Source organism: Phyllostomus hastatus, unplaced genomic scaffold (assembly GCF_019186645.2).
Source record: "Phyllostomus hastatus isolate PE091 unplaced genomic scaffold, TTU_PhHast_1.1 phas_scaffold_585, whole genome shotgun sequence".
NCBI lineage: Eukaryota > Metazoa > Chordata > Mammalia > Chiroptera > Phyllostomidae > Phyllostomus > Phyllostomus hastatus.
This window is the reverse complement of record NW_025334037.1, coordinates 235,847-253,709: the sequence shown is the minus strand read 5'-3', so window position 1 is coordinate 253,709 and position 17,863 is coordinate 235,847. Positions and strand designations below refer to the sequence as shown.

General features: G+C 40.1%; 1 protein-coding gene across 5 annotated transcripts in view; it reads left to right on the top strand.

Moving 5' to 3' along the window:
* RIC3 (RIC3 acetylcholine receptor chaperone) overlaps nt 1-17,863 on the top strand; it is a 56,105-nt gene that overhangs the window by 11,253 nt on the left and 26,989 nt on the right. For all 5 annotated transcript variants that reach the window (XM_045825187.1, XM_045825188.1, XM_045825186.1 and 2 more), the window contains exons 2-3: nt 15,505-15,734; nt 16,722-16,797. In XM_045825187.1, the coding sequence (XP_045681143.1) occupies nt 15,505-15,734; nt 16,722-16,797 (306 nt within the window). The remainder of the gene's footprint in view (nt 1-15,504; nt 15,735-16,721; nt 16,798-17,863) is intronic.

Below are 17,863 nucleotides of genomic sequence, written 5' to 3'. Positions count from 1 at the left end.
GTCTGTTCTCAACACAGCAGTCAGGTGGACCCGTCAAAGCCCAAATCTCTTCCCTCCACAGACCCTCAGATGAGGAGATAAGGTCTATATAAGACCTAAAAGGCCCTTCTTAATCCTCTTCCCCATTGCCTTCTACTTTTCCTGCTTTCTCACTTTGCTTTGGCCACACCAGCCGCCTCCTTGCTGTAACAGGCCAGACGTGCTCCCACCTCAGGGGCTCTGCATTTGCTGTTTCCTCTGCCTGAAATGCTCTTTTTTGAATATCCATCTGCCCTTTCTCCATCTTCTATGGGCCTTCACTTGAATGCATGCATCTCCTGAGCCTTCTCTGGCCACTTCAGCTAAAATAAACTCTTTCTCTCACATGTATTATCTCCTTGGCTTGCTGTATTTTTTCTCGTTAGTATTGATCACTATCTTGTTTATTATCTCTTTTCTCACTCACAAAGGAGGTTTCATGAGGGCAGGGGAGTTTGTCTTGTTCTTTGCTGTAGCTCCAGTCTCAGACCAGGCCTGCAGGTAGTGAACAGTAAATACTTACTAATGAATGAAAAGATGATGAAGTTGAGTAAATTAATGAATGTTGTCCCCTAGGGATTATAGCTTCCTCTATTAGTCCTTGTAAACCATCACCTTTTCACTGTTATTGTTATATTCTTTATGGTTACATAAGTTATTGTGCATACATGCGTGGACTATTATGAATCCAGTAAATTATATTCATGAGGAGTTTTAAATGATGGGAAACCGTATGCTATGTGTGAAAGGTAAAGATATAGCCACTATGCATTTACCAGAAAGAAATATGTCAACATGCTAGCTGGTTTTATTTCTGGATGAGGTATGGGTGGTTGTTATTCTTTAAACTTTTCTGTACTTTCTCAGTTTCCCATAGGTATGCATCTCTTTTATAATAAGGAAGAAATACTATTTCTTCCCTCCCTCATCCACTCCATCGTAAATAGAAGAATCCTTTTTGGAATCTAGCCTAAGAGCCACAGCGTACTCATTCCTCTGTGGTTGAGGGTACCACCACCTGCCTTCTTCTCGCAGACTGGAACATAGTTATCTGTCTTCACTGTTTCAAGATTTCTTTTTATCAACACAATTTCTTAAAATTTTCAGTAGTCCAGTGATCTTGTTTGCAAGTATTTCCAATCTTCTTTGTAGAAATTATTTAGTGAATAGACTTGAGTTTATTCTCTTCACCCATCTGGAACTTTATTTTTTTTTCCTTAGGATTGTTGATTCTCTTCCGTTTAACTCCAAATTTATTCCCTTTAAGAGGGAATATGGAAGCAAAATAGAGGCTGAGAAGTTCACTTCATTCAGCATTACATTTTATTTTCAGGCAAATTGCCTTTGCTCAAAAAAGAACCCCTTTAAGTACCTTTTTGGTAGGTCCTAGTTTAGTTTGAACCTTGGCCTCCTCATATGGTTTTTCTAAGTCTTGCTGCTCTTTCTTGCTGATTGCTTATGTCTTTCTGTTAATTTTTTCTCTGTTCTTTTTTTAAAATTTAATCTTTATTTTTTAACATTACCTTTTAGTCCCTTATACCCCCTCCCCCGAGCAATCACCACACTGTTGTCTCTGTTCTTTTAGAAGAGCTCCCTGGACAGCTGCTTTTTCCTTGAGCCTTTCCTACCTGCTTGACAATTTTTGAAGAGCCCAAACAAATGTATTTAAAGAGCTTTCCTTTTAGAGACGGGCTCACGCCATGGAACTGTGTGCCTGTTTTTAGAGCTTCTTGGTTATGCCTTTCTAGAGCCTATGCCATGCAACCCCTGCTTTGCTGCCACAGATGCTAAGTTGGAGCAGTCTCTTTCTCCTGTGGTTCTCCTTTTACTTCACTGGCCTGTTTCTTCCTTGGCCAGAGTAGAAGTTGCTCTGCTTTTACATTATGTATCCTTGGAACATGAAAATGTCAGCGCGCTAGTCAGGAACTTTTCAGCTGTTCTAGGATCAGCTGACTATGACTTTGAATGGGTGTCAAGGTAGTTGAAGTCCTCCAAGATGACACTGTGCTGCTTCTGTGCTGGAGCTGACTACAAGGGGGTCCTACCCACCACCTGCACGTGGTGCTCCCACAGGAGTGTCATTCTGGCATCTCTCCTGCTGACGCTGCTCGCCCATGTTTTCTAGTGAGTGTTTCACTTTGAATGCTTATAAATAGGGTTCCTTCCCAGCCCCTCCCCAGCAGTCCTGTTTCTCTGGAAAGCTCAGACTCTTATCAACATGTTCTCCTCAAGTGAGTCCTGCCCACTTAACCTTGAGCTCTCCAAAATGTGAAAATACATATGCACATATCTATATTTGTGTATACATATATAACATGCATATACATATATAATTCTTTGTTATCTTAAATTACATCTACTCTAAAAGAGTGTTCAAAGAAGAGAGGAGAGCCTGTGAATGCATGTCAATTAGGTTCTTTTTCAAGTTCAGAAACTTAGAGGTGAGTGGGTGTGGAGCGGTGTGGTGTGTGTACAGCACTTTGATCAGTAACCCTGACTGGCATTTTCTCTTCTCAAAACTGTGAAGTTCAGTTTGCTCAGGATAATGAGTTAGAAAGTTCCTTTGAGTACCAAGAGTGACTGGGCTGGGTCTTGAGTCCAGTAAAGGCCAACGGACACAGTGTAAGTCAGCCAGATCAGTTCAACAAAGTGAACCGTACATGAGACCCAGAGCATGCCCGGTAGGGCCCCGCACATAAAGAAAACACTACACTTTTATTCAGGAAGTTCTTAGTTTGTCCTCCAGCCACAGAACAGCAGGAATACACCTCTGGCTGAGCAAGTTGGGTTTCTTACTTTAGTAAGAGAGAACGCACACCATGGAGAAGAATGCGGTATCTCAGTAGGAGTGTTTGAAAGCCTTATATTGGATTTGGGCCTGTATTGGGCGATTTTGAGGAAAGTTTAAGGCTGTGGGGCTTTGTGATGCTGTCAGGAAGTGGGGACAGTTCTGTGATAGGGTACCCTAATAGAGTTTGTCTAAAGGGAGAGCAGACTAGAGAAAGACTAAAGCTGTAATTGGTGAAGAAGCAGCAGTCACTCATTATCCAAGAATGGGGGCAATTTGATATTTGGCTGGGATGGTACTCATGTTTTGTCTGTGTTCAGGCAGACTACAGAGGTGTCCTTTGTTGTTGTTTTTTTGTTGTTGTTTTTTTGTTTGTTTTTTTGATCCATCATGATCACAGCATGGCCTTGTTTGATGGTTTGATGTTGATGTCCTGGAATTGCTTATAATTAGCAGAACACCGGGAGAACTGTGCGGGCCGGGCTGGCTGGCAGCAACAGCAGGGCCAAGCTGATAGTACCAGTCAGCTCCTGGGTGTCAGGGACTGCTGCTTTTCCTCAGATATGATTTGTAGATGTCAGTCAGCACTAAATGAAATTGGACAAACAGTGATTAGTGGAAGATGTCACCTATTTCTGTTTCCCAGTCTGTTCAGATAGATGCTGTATGACACATACATATAACTCTCAAATAAAGCCAGGTATGTTAGGTACAATTAAAGAGATTCAAGAAGTGTGTTCTAAGTGCATGGGGAGAAAATGCTTTGGGGTGGGGGCGGTGACCTGGGCCCTGAAGGACAGGCCAGATTTAGATTATGTGGAGTTAGAGAGAAAGTCAAAACCACTGGAATATAAAGGCTTAGAAGCAAGAGATCACCAGGCAGGCCCAGAGCATGGTGAGGAGTCTGGTTAGGTTGAGTTAGGAGTATGTAACAGGAAAGGAGTGCGAGGAGGTACTTTTGAACTAGATTATGTAATTCAGTTGTTGAGGAATTCTTTTTGTAGTGAGGAGGGAACGTCAGAATTTGTTAAGACCATACTGTGTGTGCTGAGTACTTTGTATGTGGTATTTAATCTGTAATCCTGTAACAGCCCTGAGAAAAAGGAGTCATTATTGCTATTTTACAGATAATGAAAACGAGCTCTAGAAAGATCCATTCAGCCTCTACCTAAGCTGTTGGAGGCACAGCCAGGAGTCTCACTCGTAACTCTGACCCAAAAGATGGTGCTCATTTTACCTCCCTTTGCTGCCTCCTGCTTAACATGGCCGGTTGTCCTCAGTGGGGACCGCTGAGAGCTTTTGATCAGAAAAATGGCCAGACCAGTTGCAGTTATGCTTCAGGAAAACTACTCTGGAAACAAAACAGTAGTAGTTAACACGTGTAGAGTATGTGGACTAGGCCCCATGCTAAACAACTTATACATCCCTTTTAGTAATACTAGGATGAACTGAAGGGGGGAGGTGGGCAAAAGGTGAAGAAGAGCTGGTTGCATTAGCACAAAACATCAAAGCTGGGGTAAGCAAAGCAGAGTTAGGAGAGGAATGTAACACGAGGAGACCCTCGGAGACCAGTGCTGAAGAAACAGCTGTTGTCCCAACCGCCACTGGAAGGAACTCTGATTAAATAAGGCCTCCGGATGGCCTCAGTGCTTGGAAAGAAGCTTAATATCTTCAGGGACGAGCCCATATGATCTTTCTTGAACTGTGTAGTAAGAAATCAAAACATATTCAATTCTTTATTGATTTATTTGCCCTGAGAATGAAATGCTGCAGATGGTTTAATGTTGCTTTCAGAAAGCTCTTTTGTTAACAGCGCTAGAGTTTTTGTTTTTGTTTTTAGCAGTGAGGGCGGTTATTAACAATGGAAAGTAGAGCTTCACTCTGTAAAACCCATTAAGTTTTTAGTCACGCTTAAATGGTATGCTGAGTGAAGTATTAATAATTAAATAAACCTATATATGGGGAAAGCTTTCAATAAACAATTAGGATTTAGTCAGATCCCATTTTAGGGCATACTTAAGTACATTTAGAGATAGTGAAAACAGCTGTTTTCTATTTTGGATATTCTGTAATTTTAATGTTCTAATATCTTTAATGTTCTGATCTCTTTAGTTGTTTTTTAAGCACATTTAAACCCCACAAATCCTATTTATAATGTAGCTATAAAGTAGAACATTTGAATAGTGAACAGTAGAAAATAACCTAAATGTTCATCAGCTGGGGAGGGATAAATAAATCCTGACATGGGTACATAAGGCGATGCTTTGAATAAATGAACTAGAGCTACATGTATCAACATGGTACGTTTCTGGGCCAAAATATTGATTCCCCACCCAGAAAAAAAAGGCAAAAAAAGAGAAGTTGAAGAAGCAAGAGTACAGTGTGATACCATAATATAAAAGTTTTCAAAATTGTAGTAAAATATATATACCATAAAATTTATCAGTTTAACCATTAGGTGTACAGTTCAGTGGCACTAGGTACATTCACATTGTTATAGAACCATCATTACTATCCATTCATAATACAAAGTTTTAAAATACTCAAGATAATACTGTATATTGTTTATGGATGCAGACTTCCGCAGTAAAGTCTAAAAGCACACCTAACAATCAGCACATTCAGAGTTGTGACCATTGCAGGGAGGGTGCATGGGAGTCCCACTTACATTTCAAGTAAGCAGGTATACAAGTGCTCATGTGTTATTTTTACTTTGTTGTACACTTTTGGAGTATTTCATTTAAATTTTTAAAAAATCAACTAGACATTTCTAAATGTTTCATAGTTGTGGACTTTTTAAACATTCTGGGCTGTTAATTTCTGAGAAACATGGTAGTACTAAGATCCAAGAGATGAGGTTGCTCCCTGTTACGAACAGTTAACTTTACAAAAAGAAAAATCTCTTCCAAATTCAGCGTTCTGACTCAAGCCTGCTGTTTCCAGTAGACCCTTAGTCACAGGTGGCAGAAGTTATAGTTACAAAGAGTAAAGGTCTGAAAGAATGACTCTACAAATAAAAGAAATACAGGAGGAAAACAGGTTTTAGAAGGTGAAAATGAGTTTCATTTTTAGGTTTGAGATGATAGACTTATAAAAGGATCTATACACATTAATGAGATTTAGAGATAAGAAATGGGAGCTTGAGGGAAGGGTCAGAACTGGAGGCGTACATTTTGGAAATTATAATGGATGCCTTGAAAATGAGTGATTTTCACCAAAGGAAAAAGGATAAAGAAAGAATAGAGGGGACTAAAGATAGCTCATTCAATAAATGGTGTTGGGAAAATTGGACAGATACATGCAGAAAAATGAAACTAGACCACCTTGTTACACCACACACAAGAGTAAATTCAAAATGGATTAAAGACTTTAATGTTAGACTCAAAACCAAAAAATCCTAGAAGAAAACATAGGCAGTAAAACCTGAACATTACTTGTAGCAATATTTTATCTGACATATCTTCCCAGGCAAGGGAAACAAAAGAAAAAAAAATGGGACTTCATCACACTAAAAAGTTTTTGCACTGCAAAGGAAACCATCAACAAAATAAAAAGACAACCCACAGAATGGAAGAACATAATTGCTCATACATCTGATAAGGGACTAATATCCAAAATTTATAAAGAACTTATAAAACTCAACACCCAAAAAACCAACAAACCAATTAAAAAAGGGCCAAAGGACCTGAATAGACATTTCTCCAAAGAGGACAAACACATGGCCAATAGACATGAAAATATGCTCAACATCAGTAATCATCAGAGAAACGTAAATTAAAACCACAGTGAACTATCACCTCACACCTGTCAGAATGACTATCGTCAGTAAATCAACAAACAGCAAGTGCTGGCGAGGATGTAGAGAAAGGGAAACCTTTGTATACTTTTGGTAAGAATGCAGCCAGTGTGGAAAACATTATGGAAATACCTCAAAAAATTATAAATAGAGCTGCCTTTTGACTCAGTGATCCCACTTGTGGGAATATATTTGAAGAGACCCAAAACACTGATTTGAAAGAACATAAGCAACCCTGTGTTCACTGCAGCATCATTTATTATACAACCACCAAGATATTGAAGAGGTCCAAGTGTTCATCTGTAGATGAGTGGATAAAACAACTATGGAACATTTACACAATTGAATACTGCTTGGCCATTAAAAAGTAGGAAATTTTACCCTTTGTGACAGCATGGATGGACCTGGAGAACATTATGTTAAGTGAAATAAGCCAGTCAGAGATGTGGAATCTAATGAACAAACCAAACTAACAAGCAAAACAGAGACACACCCACAGAGAGCAGATGATGGCTATGGGGGGAGGGGTTAGGGGGTGAAGGGATTGAGGAAAAAGGAAAAAGGACTCATGGACATGGACAACAGTGTGGTGATTGCGGAGGTAGGGGTGTAAGGGGGCTAAATGGTCATGGAAAAATATGATAAAAAATTTTTTTAGAAGAAGAGCAAAGGTTGAGAGAAAATCTTGGGGAGAGTGCAAGAGTCTGAGACAGAATAGGTGTAGGCTGGTTAGTGGGGAAATGAACTCTTAGAGTAATGTGCCATAGAAATTAAGGCAGAAAGGTTGATGAGGATTTACTCAGATTAATGCAGTACTTACTGAATGACTCCTTTGTGGTGGTATTCTCTTTCTTGTGTTGCAGAGGAGTCCTAAGAGTGAGAACTGAGGAAAAAGCCATTGGACTTGATGGTTAAGGCACAGTTACCACCATGTTGTTATAATTATACTTTTCATCTGTAATTTTTTTAAAGACAGGAGCTCTGTTTTATTTAGCATTTTAATCTCGGTGTCTGCAATGGTGCCTGGCACATTAAGTGTCAGTAGTAAATATGTGAACTATTACACCAAATATAAAATGCTTGGGTTTCTTGTAGGTTCTAGGTTATAAAACATTTTTTTTTATCTAGCCTGTCTGCTCCGTTGCACTCCAGTTCCTTTCCTGCCTTTGAAAATAGTTTCCGTACTTTTCAGCTTCTCTTAATTCCAGTCTACATTCTCTTTATCAATCATGTTTCTCTACTTCTTGACACATCTAGATTCAGTCAGTGTTGCTTTTGAAACTCTGTATTGTACTTCCGTCCTTACTCCCATTACTCGCGAACTCAGGGCAGGTTTAACAGTCAGAGTGTACTGACCAAGGTGGTGTGAGCTTCCTGGGGAAGCACTTAGTTTTCCGTTGGATGGGATTCGGCAAAATCAAGCCCACCACTTAAGGGAGGGAAGGATATTGAACACAGGTGGTTAGACTAGATGACTTTAAAACATAGCTTTATTGAGCTATAATTCACATACCATGCAATTTACCTATTAAAGTGTACAGTTGGTGGTTTTTAATATAATCACAGAGTTGTACAATCACCCCACAATCAATTTCAGAACATTTTATCATCCCCTCTGCCCCAGCCCAAAGAAACCACTGATCTACTTTATGTCTCTATAGGTTTGCCTACTCTGGACATTTCATATTAATGAAATTATATATGTAGTCTTGCATGACTGGCTTTTTTTCACATAGCATACTGTTTTCAGAATTCATCCATACTGTAGTATTATCATATTCCATTTCTTTTTATGGCCAAATAATATTCCACTGTGTGGATATAACACATTTTGCTCACCCGTTTGTCAGTTAATACATATCTGGCTATTGTAAATAATGCTGTTATGAACATTTGTATACAAGTTGTTGTGTGAGCATATTCTCCTTGAGTGTGTACCTAAAAGTGTAATTGTTGGGTTATATGGAATCTTTGTCAACCCTTTTGAGGAACTGCCAGCCTGTTTTTCTAAGTGGTTGCACTGGTTTATATTCCCACCAGCAGAGTATGAGAGTTCCATTTTCTCTACAACTGTGCCATCACTTATTCTTTTTTTTTTTTTCACATTCAGTAGTATTCTATGTAAGTTTCAGGTGTATAGCGTAGTGGTTAGAAAATCACGTACTTTACAGAGTGGTCCCCACAATGTTCAGGTACCCGCCTGGTCCCATACATCGTTGTCATGATACTACTGACTGTGTTCCCTGTGCTGAACTTTACATCCCCACGACTGTTTTGTAACTACCAGTCTGTACTTCTTAATCCCATCACCTTTTCCTCCCTCTTTCCAAGACCCCTCCCTTCTGGCAACCATCAGCTTGTATTCTGCATCTGTAAGTCTGTTTCTATTTTGTTTGTTCATTTATTTTGCCCTTTTTATTTCACTTTGCATAATACCCTCTGGGTCTCTCCATGTTGTTGCAAATTTTAAGATTTCATTCTTTTTTATGGTATGATAAAAAATGATATTTCATTGTATATATGTACCACAAGTTCCTTATCCAGTCATCTATTGATGGGCACTTGGGTTGCTTCCATATCTTTGCAACTATAAATAATACCACAGTGAATATAAGGATGCATATATCTTTTTGAGTTAGTGTTTTGGGTTTCTTTGGATGTATGAGTATACCTAGAAGAATACGTGCTGGGTCACAAAGAAGTTGCATTTTTAATTTTTTGAGGAACTTCCCATACTGTTTTCCACATTGGCTACACCAGTCTGCATTCCCACCAACAGTGCATGAGTGTTCCCCTTTCTCTGCATCCTCACCAGCACTTGTTGTTTGTTGATTTATTGATGATGGCCATTCTGACAGATGTGTAGGTGGTATCTCATTGTGGTTTTAATTTGCATCTCTCTGCTGACTAGTGATGTTGAACATCTTTTAATATGTCTCTTTGCCATCTGTATGTCCTCCTTGGAAAGGTATCTATTCAGGCCCTCCACCTATTTTTTTAATTGGGTTGTTAGAGGTTTTTTTGGTGTTGAGTTATATGAGTTCTTTATAAATGTTGGATATTAACTCCTTATCAAATGTATCATTGGTGAATATCTTCTCCCATTCTGTGAGTTGTCTTTTTATGTTGTTGACGGTTTCCTTTGCTGTGCAAAAACTTTTAACTTTGATGTTGTCCCATTTGTCTATTTTTTCCTTTGTTTCCCTTGCCCAAGGAGATATATTCCAACATGTTTTATTATCTGTCCTTTCTTATAGCATCCTAGTGAGTATACAGTGGCATCTCATGTGGGTTTAATATGCATTTTTTGATGACTAGTGGCATTGGACATCTTTTTTTGTGCTTATTGGTCTTTTATATACTTTAGAGAAGTGTCTATTAAGAGCCTTTGACCATTTTTAAATGAATTGTTTTTATTGTTGAGTGGTAGGAGTTCTTTGTATATTTTGAACATTAGACCCTTATCAGATGTATGATTTGCAAATACTTTCTCCCATTTATTGGGCTGTCTTAAGTTTCTTGATGGGGTTATTTGTAGCACACACACTTTAAAATTTGATGAAGTCAGTTCGTGTATTTGTTCTTTGGTTGCTTGTGCTTTTGGTGTCATATCTAAGACCCTATTGCCCAACCCAAGGTCATGATGGTTTGTCTGTTTTCTTCTAAGAGTCTTGTAGTTCTGATTCTTACATTGAGGGTTTTAAACCATTTTGAGTTAATTTTAAAATTTACTATGTTGTGAATGAATTAGGGGTTGAACTTCATCCTTTCATCCCTATAACATTTGTTGAAAAAGGCTGGAGGACCTTTTTTAAAATTTATCTTTCAGTTATAGTCCACATTCAGTGTTATTTCGTATTAGTTTCAGGTGTATAGCAGAGTGGTCAGACAATTACATGCTTGACAAAGTGTTCCCCCTGATACTCCAGTGCCCACCTGGCACCGTATATAGTTACCACAATATTAATGATTATATTCCATGTGCTCTACTTTATGTCCCAAGACTGGATAGCTTTTAAGGCTCCTTCTGACTCTGAAGACTCTCTGGTGCTTTGTGGTACATGGGTTCCTCTGACTGTCTAAACCAGTAGACAGTCAGGGTTTCCTGTGATGGCCACCCTTTTCTCAAGACTGCGTCGTGTCTGAAACAGGGATTGCTGTTAGTCTTTTATCAGTTTCTTCCGGACTTCCCAGTTGCTTTCAACTCTGTCCTCCTCTTTTATGATACTGGTTTGTTTCTGGTCCTCTTTGACCAGCTCAGTTTTCTTCTGCTTTTTACCTGCATGTGCACATATCCCTCCAACCTTTTTGTTGTGGGAATGATTCACTTACCTAATTTTAATTAGCTTTATAACTTTAGGTAGCTCAGAGCTTCTTCTCAAGACCAACTGTAGTCTAATAACAATTTCTTCTGAATGTGCCACCAGCCCTGGACTTTAACGTGTGAAACGTGTGTGCTCAGTCTTCCCATCATCTTACGCCCTCCCAAGCTCTTTGTTGTCTGCTCTGAGCATCTCCAACTCCTGACTTTGGGGTGTTCTTACCTCCTTCCCAGTTGGCTCTGTACTCTGTTCAGTAGTACGTGTTGCCGAACACTGCGTGCGTGGTAGGAGATCCTTGGGCCTCTCCTCTCCTCGTCATAGCTACAGCCAGCACCTCAATCCCTTGGGTCTCAGAGCTGAGTTACTGCCCTCTTACTGGTTTCCCAGACCCAACTCAACTGCTAGACTAATCCCCCTCAAACACATTTCTTATTAAGTCACTTCCTGGATCCTAGACCCACAGGATCAAATTTACACACCACAAATAAGCATTTAAACATCACCTCCACTTTCCTCTCCTTACCTGTTACTTCTCTAAGTGGAGCCAAACTGTTGGGTTAGCCAAAAAGTCCCTTGTTTTTTCCATGCAATGGCTCTAGTATTGCTTAGTTGTCTTTAACATCAGTTGAAACAATTTTGTTACATCGTATTGTGACAGCTGTCATATCAGTGTACATTTAAAAAAAACTTACCAAATTGGTGAATTTTTCTGCAGCCATTTTAATATTGAAGATGGAAGAGGATATGCAACATTTTTGGCATATTATGCTTTGTTATTTCAAGAGAGGTAAAGATACAACTGAAATGCAAAAGATTTGTGCATTGTATGGAGAAGATGCTGTGACTGATCAAACATGTCAAAAGTGGTTTATGAAGTTTCTCGGTACTATTGACATTTTAGCCAAATAACTCTGCTGTGGGGCTGTCGTATGCATTGGAAGATGTTTAGCAGCACCCCCTGGCTTCTGTACATTAGAAGACAATAGCAGGAGATAGCCAACATACTCAAAATGTCCACATCAATTAAGTTATTGGTAAAAATGAAAAATGTGCCTGCTATTTTATGGAAAAAATGTAATAGACCTTTTGGCCAATCCAATAATTTGGTAGTTAGCCTTATTTATTCTTTGTTCTTATTTCATTGTTCTCATCTCTTCCTCGTTGCTCACATCCTTCTTCCCTCCTGGTGTGCCTTTGCTTCTCTGCTTTTCCGAGTCTCGTTCCCCGCCGTGGTTCATCCCATTTGACTCCTCTCCTCTTTTTTTGTTCGTTTTTTGCATTCTTTCAATAGATATTTAGTTTGTCTAGTAATAAAGTCCATGACACCCTGCCCCTCTTTGTTGTCTGTTTCAGAAAAGCTGCTTTTTAAAAGCACTGTTCCACATGGGAACTCTAGCCATTTATGGCCTTCCTCCTTTCTTACCTATAGCGCAGAGCCCCAAGTATAACAGCTGTCCAGTAAGTCTTCCTGGCTGACAGATCTATAAGAGTTTCAGGGGACATGTGTGCTGTTTGGCATCATCATCAATTTTTAATTTTAGAAATGCAAAATAATGCTTTTTGTGCCATTACCTGGTTTTAATTTTTAAATTTTCTGTTTTACACCAGGTTTCAGAGTGTTCTCAGTACCGTGAAATGAAGTTCAATATATTACTACAAATATTAAATATAATTTATTGAACACTAGCTACTCTATATTGAATTCTCTCAAGAGAAAGCTTACTTAGCTGCTTGGATATTGACTAGGCATTTCTCTGAAGGCGCATTAATAGTCTTAAAGTCAGTGCTCACCAGTTAATATAATAAGATCCTTAACAATTTCACAACATAATAGTCACTGGCACCCAGAGTAAGAACTGGTAACCTGGTTTCCTTCTACTGTCAGAAGCTGTGTTTCTTTTCTGTTGCTGACCTTCTTTTAAAAAGAAACATTTTCCCCCCATAATCTTCATATCATCCAGTCAGTCCTGGGAGAGAAATGGGGCTTGGCTGGGGAAGGATCCAAGGCAGATGGCAGCTGGTCCAGTGGCTAGCTGTCTTGCCTCCTTGCCTAACCGCCAGCCTTCTTTCTGACCTCGGGAGCAGAGAGTTGACTTGAAGATAGGCCCTAGTTCATAGCACCTTATCATCACCATCAGTGCAAGTCTCCTTTCTTGTTCTGTTCTTTCTCTTTTTAAGTTTTCTTCAATTCTCACGCCCATTACCTTCCCCTTTCACGTGCACCCACTGGAATAATGTATTTGTTTTATGTCCTTACACCTCTGCACATTTGCTTGAAAAGATATGTAGTATGGCTGTGGTGTTTGCTTTTTTTTTTTTTTACTCAATGCTCTGCTTTTTAAGATGCACTCATGTTACTGTAGGTATGGCCAAAGTGTGATTTCTAAAAGGTACATAGAATTCCATATTTGTATCTACTCCACATTGATTTTTTTTTTTTTTCATTCTTTCAGTTATGGAAAGCAGGGTTTCTTAAAGCCCTCTGCTACGACTTGTCACAGCACACATTCTCCACACCACCTGTAATGTCTGTAATTCAGACTGGGATGTAGACAGCCTTATTTGAGAATGTCTCTGCAGTTTATGCCCCAGAGTGGGATCATCGGGTCACAGGGCGTAGACACATTTAATGTCAGCCCGTACAGCCAGGTGACTTAGCAGAATGGCCGTGTCAGTTTCCACTCATCTCACAGTGCGTGGGATTCTCGCCTCCCTGCCTCTGTGCCAGTCCTCACTGTTACCCGCTTTCTAATTTTTCCCTTCTCGCAGGTCTCATACGTGTTTTACTATAATATGTTTATACTGTAACTTATATTTTACTCCTTGGTTTTACTTTGAGCTTGAGCATATCTTTGTATAATTCACTCCTCATCTGAAGATATATTCATTGATTTTTAGAGAGGGGGGGAGAGAGAAACATCGATCAGTTGCCTCTCCTATGTGCCCTAACCAAGACTGAACCCACAGCTGAGGTATGTGCCCTGACCAAGGATCAAACCCGCAACCTTTTGGTGTATGGGTCAGTGCTGCAACCAACTGAGCCACCCGGCCAGGGCCTTTATATAATTTTTCTACTATTTTTCAATCACTTAAGCTTTGAGATATGAGTTTCCTACTCATATATTTTAACCATTTTTCTATTGGGTTTCCTGTGATGTTCATATTTACTTGTAGGAATTTCTTGTCCATTCTAGATACTGTAATCACTTGTCAATTTTAGATGTTGCAAAAGCTTTTCCTTGTCATCAATCTTAACTCTGCTCATGGCATTCTTTATTAAACAGAAACCTACAATTTTGTTGAAGTCAAATTCAACAGTTTTTCACTCTGTAGTTTGTGTTTTTAGAGTTTGATTTATGAAGTCTTTCTGCTGTCTCGTGTTCTCTGCTTTATAATTTTGTCTCTCTATGGTTTTTCCACACGAGCCTGTTTACATGCCCTTTTGAAGAGGTGTCTTCCTTTTCTTTCTCACCTCTGGTTCTCTGTGGGTTTGGCAGTTGGTGTTAATGTTTGGCTGCTTCTGACAGAGGAAAAGAAATGGAAGAAAACTGATACACCCTCCTGTCCGTAAGCCCTGCTCCCACTCACAGGGATGGACTCCTGTGACCCTGTCTGTGTGCACGAGTCCTGTCTGCTCAGCTCCAGTGGGTTGGGAAGGGACTCATACCTACCCAAGCTGAGCATTCAAAAATCTCCCCCCAGGAATATGAAATTATGACCAATCTCTGCTGGCTTCTTGAAGGACATGCAAATGAGGGGTTTTGGGATGACCATCTGTTTCCATGTTCCCAAAGAAGCTAAAGAAATGGTCCGGAGAGAAAGGAGAATGGAGAAGATACACACAGAGAAACAGAAAAAAAAGGCTCGTGACCCCACAGGGAGCGAGAACGATGAGATTGAATGAGAGAATGGCTGTCCTGGATCCTGATGGCTTTCCAGTTTCTAGTTCTGTTCTCTTCTGAGATCAGACTGCATTTCCTTATCCGTGTTAGGGAGGGGTGGCTCCCTGCTATAGCAGACTCCAAAGTGTACACTGGCCCTGACACAGTAGAAATTTGTTTCTCCTCACATAAGCAGATCCAGATGGTTCTAAGTTGTTGGGGGTGGCAGTAGTGGAAGGCTCTGTGCCACACGGTTATCAGGAGCCCAGGTTGCTGGAAGCTCTGCCATTTTCATCGTCACATAATGTCCAAGGTCTCCTTAGGTACAACATCCAGCTTGCAGAAGGGAAATGAACATGGAGTTTAACACGTGGGAAGTTTTACCTTGAACTAGCACATGTCCTTCACATTCCTATGGCTGTAACTCAGTCACATGACCACATTTAACTGTATGGGAAGCTGAAAAATGTCTAGCTGTGGACCCAAAAGGAAGAGAAAAAATGGGTTTGGTGAACAGCTCGAGATAGGCACATCATACTATCTGTGTGATACCTCCATGTCCTTATGATCGAGTTCCTCTTTTTTCTTAAACTTATGTGAGTTGGCTTCTGTTGTTGGTACCTCAGTGCGTTAGGTGGTTTCATAATAGCCATATTTAAAATAGTAGAGAAATAAAGACCGATTAATTTATTTTCTCAGGGAAGTTGGGTCGATTTCCACCCATGATGCATCATCACCAAGCACCCTTAGATGGCCAGAGCCCTGCGGCTCGCGTCCAGCGGTCTCACCTTGCAGAGGCGTTTGCAAAGGCCAGGGGATCAGGTGGAGGCACTGGAGGAGGAGGAGGTAGTGGAAGAGGCCTGATGGGGCAGATTATTCCAATCTACGGTTTTGGGATTTTTTTATACATTCTGTACATTCTATTTAAGGTAAGTGGAATCATCTTGATCATATTACACCAGTGACAGTCTAATATTGCAATAAAAATTGTTGTCAGTATTAAAACCCTTTACAGTTCATAATCCTTTACAAATCTATCATCTCCCTAAACCTGGCCTCCTCTTCATAAGGTACTTAGGATAGCCATTATCTCAATTTTACCAATGAGAAAATCTTTACTCAGCTTCAATGATTTGACCCAGAATTCACAACTGAAATTGCAGAGCCAGGACTTGAACCTGGATCTTCTAGTTTTCTAATCCAGTTAGCAATAAAGTTCAAAGGCCCCCAGTTTTTTTTTTCCACTGGGCATTTTTGCAAGCTTAAATGGCATAAAGCTGCTCTAAGAAGAGCTTAATTTTAGGATCGGCTTAGTGATTTCCAGGTAGCCACTGGGAGGCCAGATGACTCCACCAGCATCACTTGTCCTTCATTTCCCCGAGGAGTGTGAGGTGCTGTTTTTCTAACATAATTTCAGTAATTCTTCTAAATGGAAGTGCCACTTCCTGAAACTAAGCCTGATATTTCCTAGCTCTGGGGAGACATGGTTCAAGTCCTTTGCAAGTAGACTGCTAATTAAGTCCCACCTCCAGGCGGACTTTGGCAGGCCATGGGCCTAGCTAGGCACTGTGAAGTGGGGGCAGGAGTTTCACTTTGCCCTCCTAACTAGAGTGAGAGGCAAGCCCCTCCTTGCCCAGAAATTCTGCAGGCAGCCTGAGCTGAGTCTTAGATGAGCGTGGGCAAGGCAGATGACCTGGAGAGACATTTTTTTCTTTGTGCCTTGATAAGTTTGGCTTGGAAACCTTTTTTAAAAATTGTTTGTTTTGAGTTCTTTCTATTCAGTTGGATTTCTGGCTTAATTTTTGTCTCCCAACTTTTTCTTTTTCTTTCTTTTTTTTTTCACTTAATATGAGGGGTTCCGTGACTTTGAGGTTCTGAGCTGCTGTTGATGTGCTGTACCCCCCTTCAATCCTCAGCTTTCCAGGGGGAAAACCACTACAGAGGACCAGAAGTGCCCTACAGCCGCGCCCGGGAATGCCTACAGGAAAATAAGTGAGTGCCCCTCTCTGCATAGTCACAGGTTTTACTGCATCAAACAACTGTGATACAGCCAGAAGGACGATCTGGGTACGTCCTAAAAGCATTTCTCAGAAGTTGTGCCAAATTAATCTGATGCCATTTTTACCTTAGCTCTCAGAGTTCCCAAAAGTTTCCATGCTCATGTTGGCTTTTAAGGGAAAGATAGTTACAAGAAGTATAAAACCGCCAGTTCACTTTTTTTATATGTTAGCAAATTAATATTTCACATTTGGAATGGGTTACTTCTCATTGCCAGATTTCAGAATATTGGGAGCAAATATCTTTGTTTCATAGAGAAGCAGAGAGATCAAGTCATGAGACCTAGGAACAGAGTGTAACACTTCTGGCTCTTCAAACATGATCATCAGATGTTTACTGACCAACTAGAATGTTCTGTGCTCTCTGGGGAGACGAAATGTATGTGGCATAGCTCTTCCCTCTCAGAATTTATAGTAGAGGATGGATGTCAAGAAAAATAACTTGTGAAAAGTTTACCACTTAGAAAGACAAAAGCCTTTTGGGAAATCATGTCTGGCTGGGTGTCAGGGAGATGGGACAGCTTGAGCGAGACACGGCCTGACGCAGGGCAGCTGGGAGGAGGAAGGCATGGGGAGTAGACAGGTTAAGCCGTACTGTTGAGGGCCTTAAAGGCCAAATGGCTTTATCTTGTGGATAACGAAGCCTCATCAGAGGTTTTTAAAGCAGACATCAGCCAAATGATGTGAGTCTGGACCAAAGCATCTGCCTCTGGCCATAACTGCTTTTTGTACTTCCTCTGGATTCTCTGTGGAAATAGACATTTCAGTCACACTCTGCATCCTTTTTGGAAATCTCAGCTATTCAGGGAATTCTGTAAGAAAGATTCTGTGTTCTTAACTGAGATAGTATCAAACAGTGATGGTAAATGTATCTGTAAAATAATTTTTAAAGGACTCTTTAAAAGAGTAGCAAATTCTGTATCCTGCCACATAATTCATTTAAAACAGGAAAGAAGTAAATAAAATGAATTCCTAAGAGCATGTGTTCTATAATGTAGCAA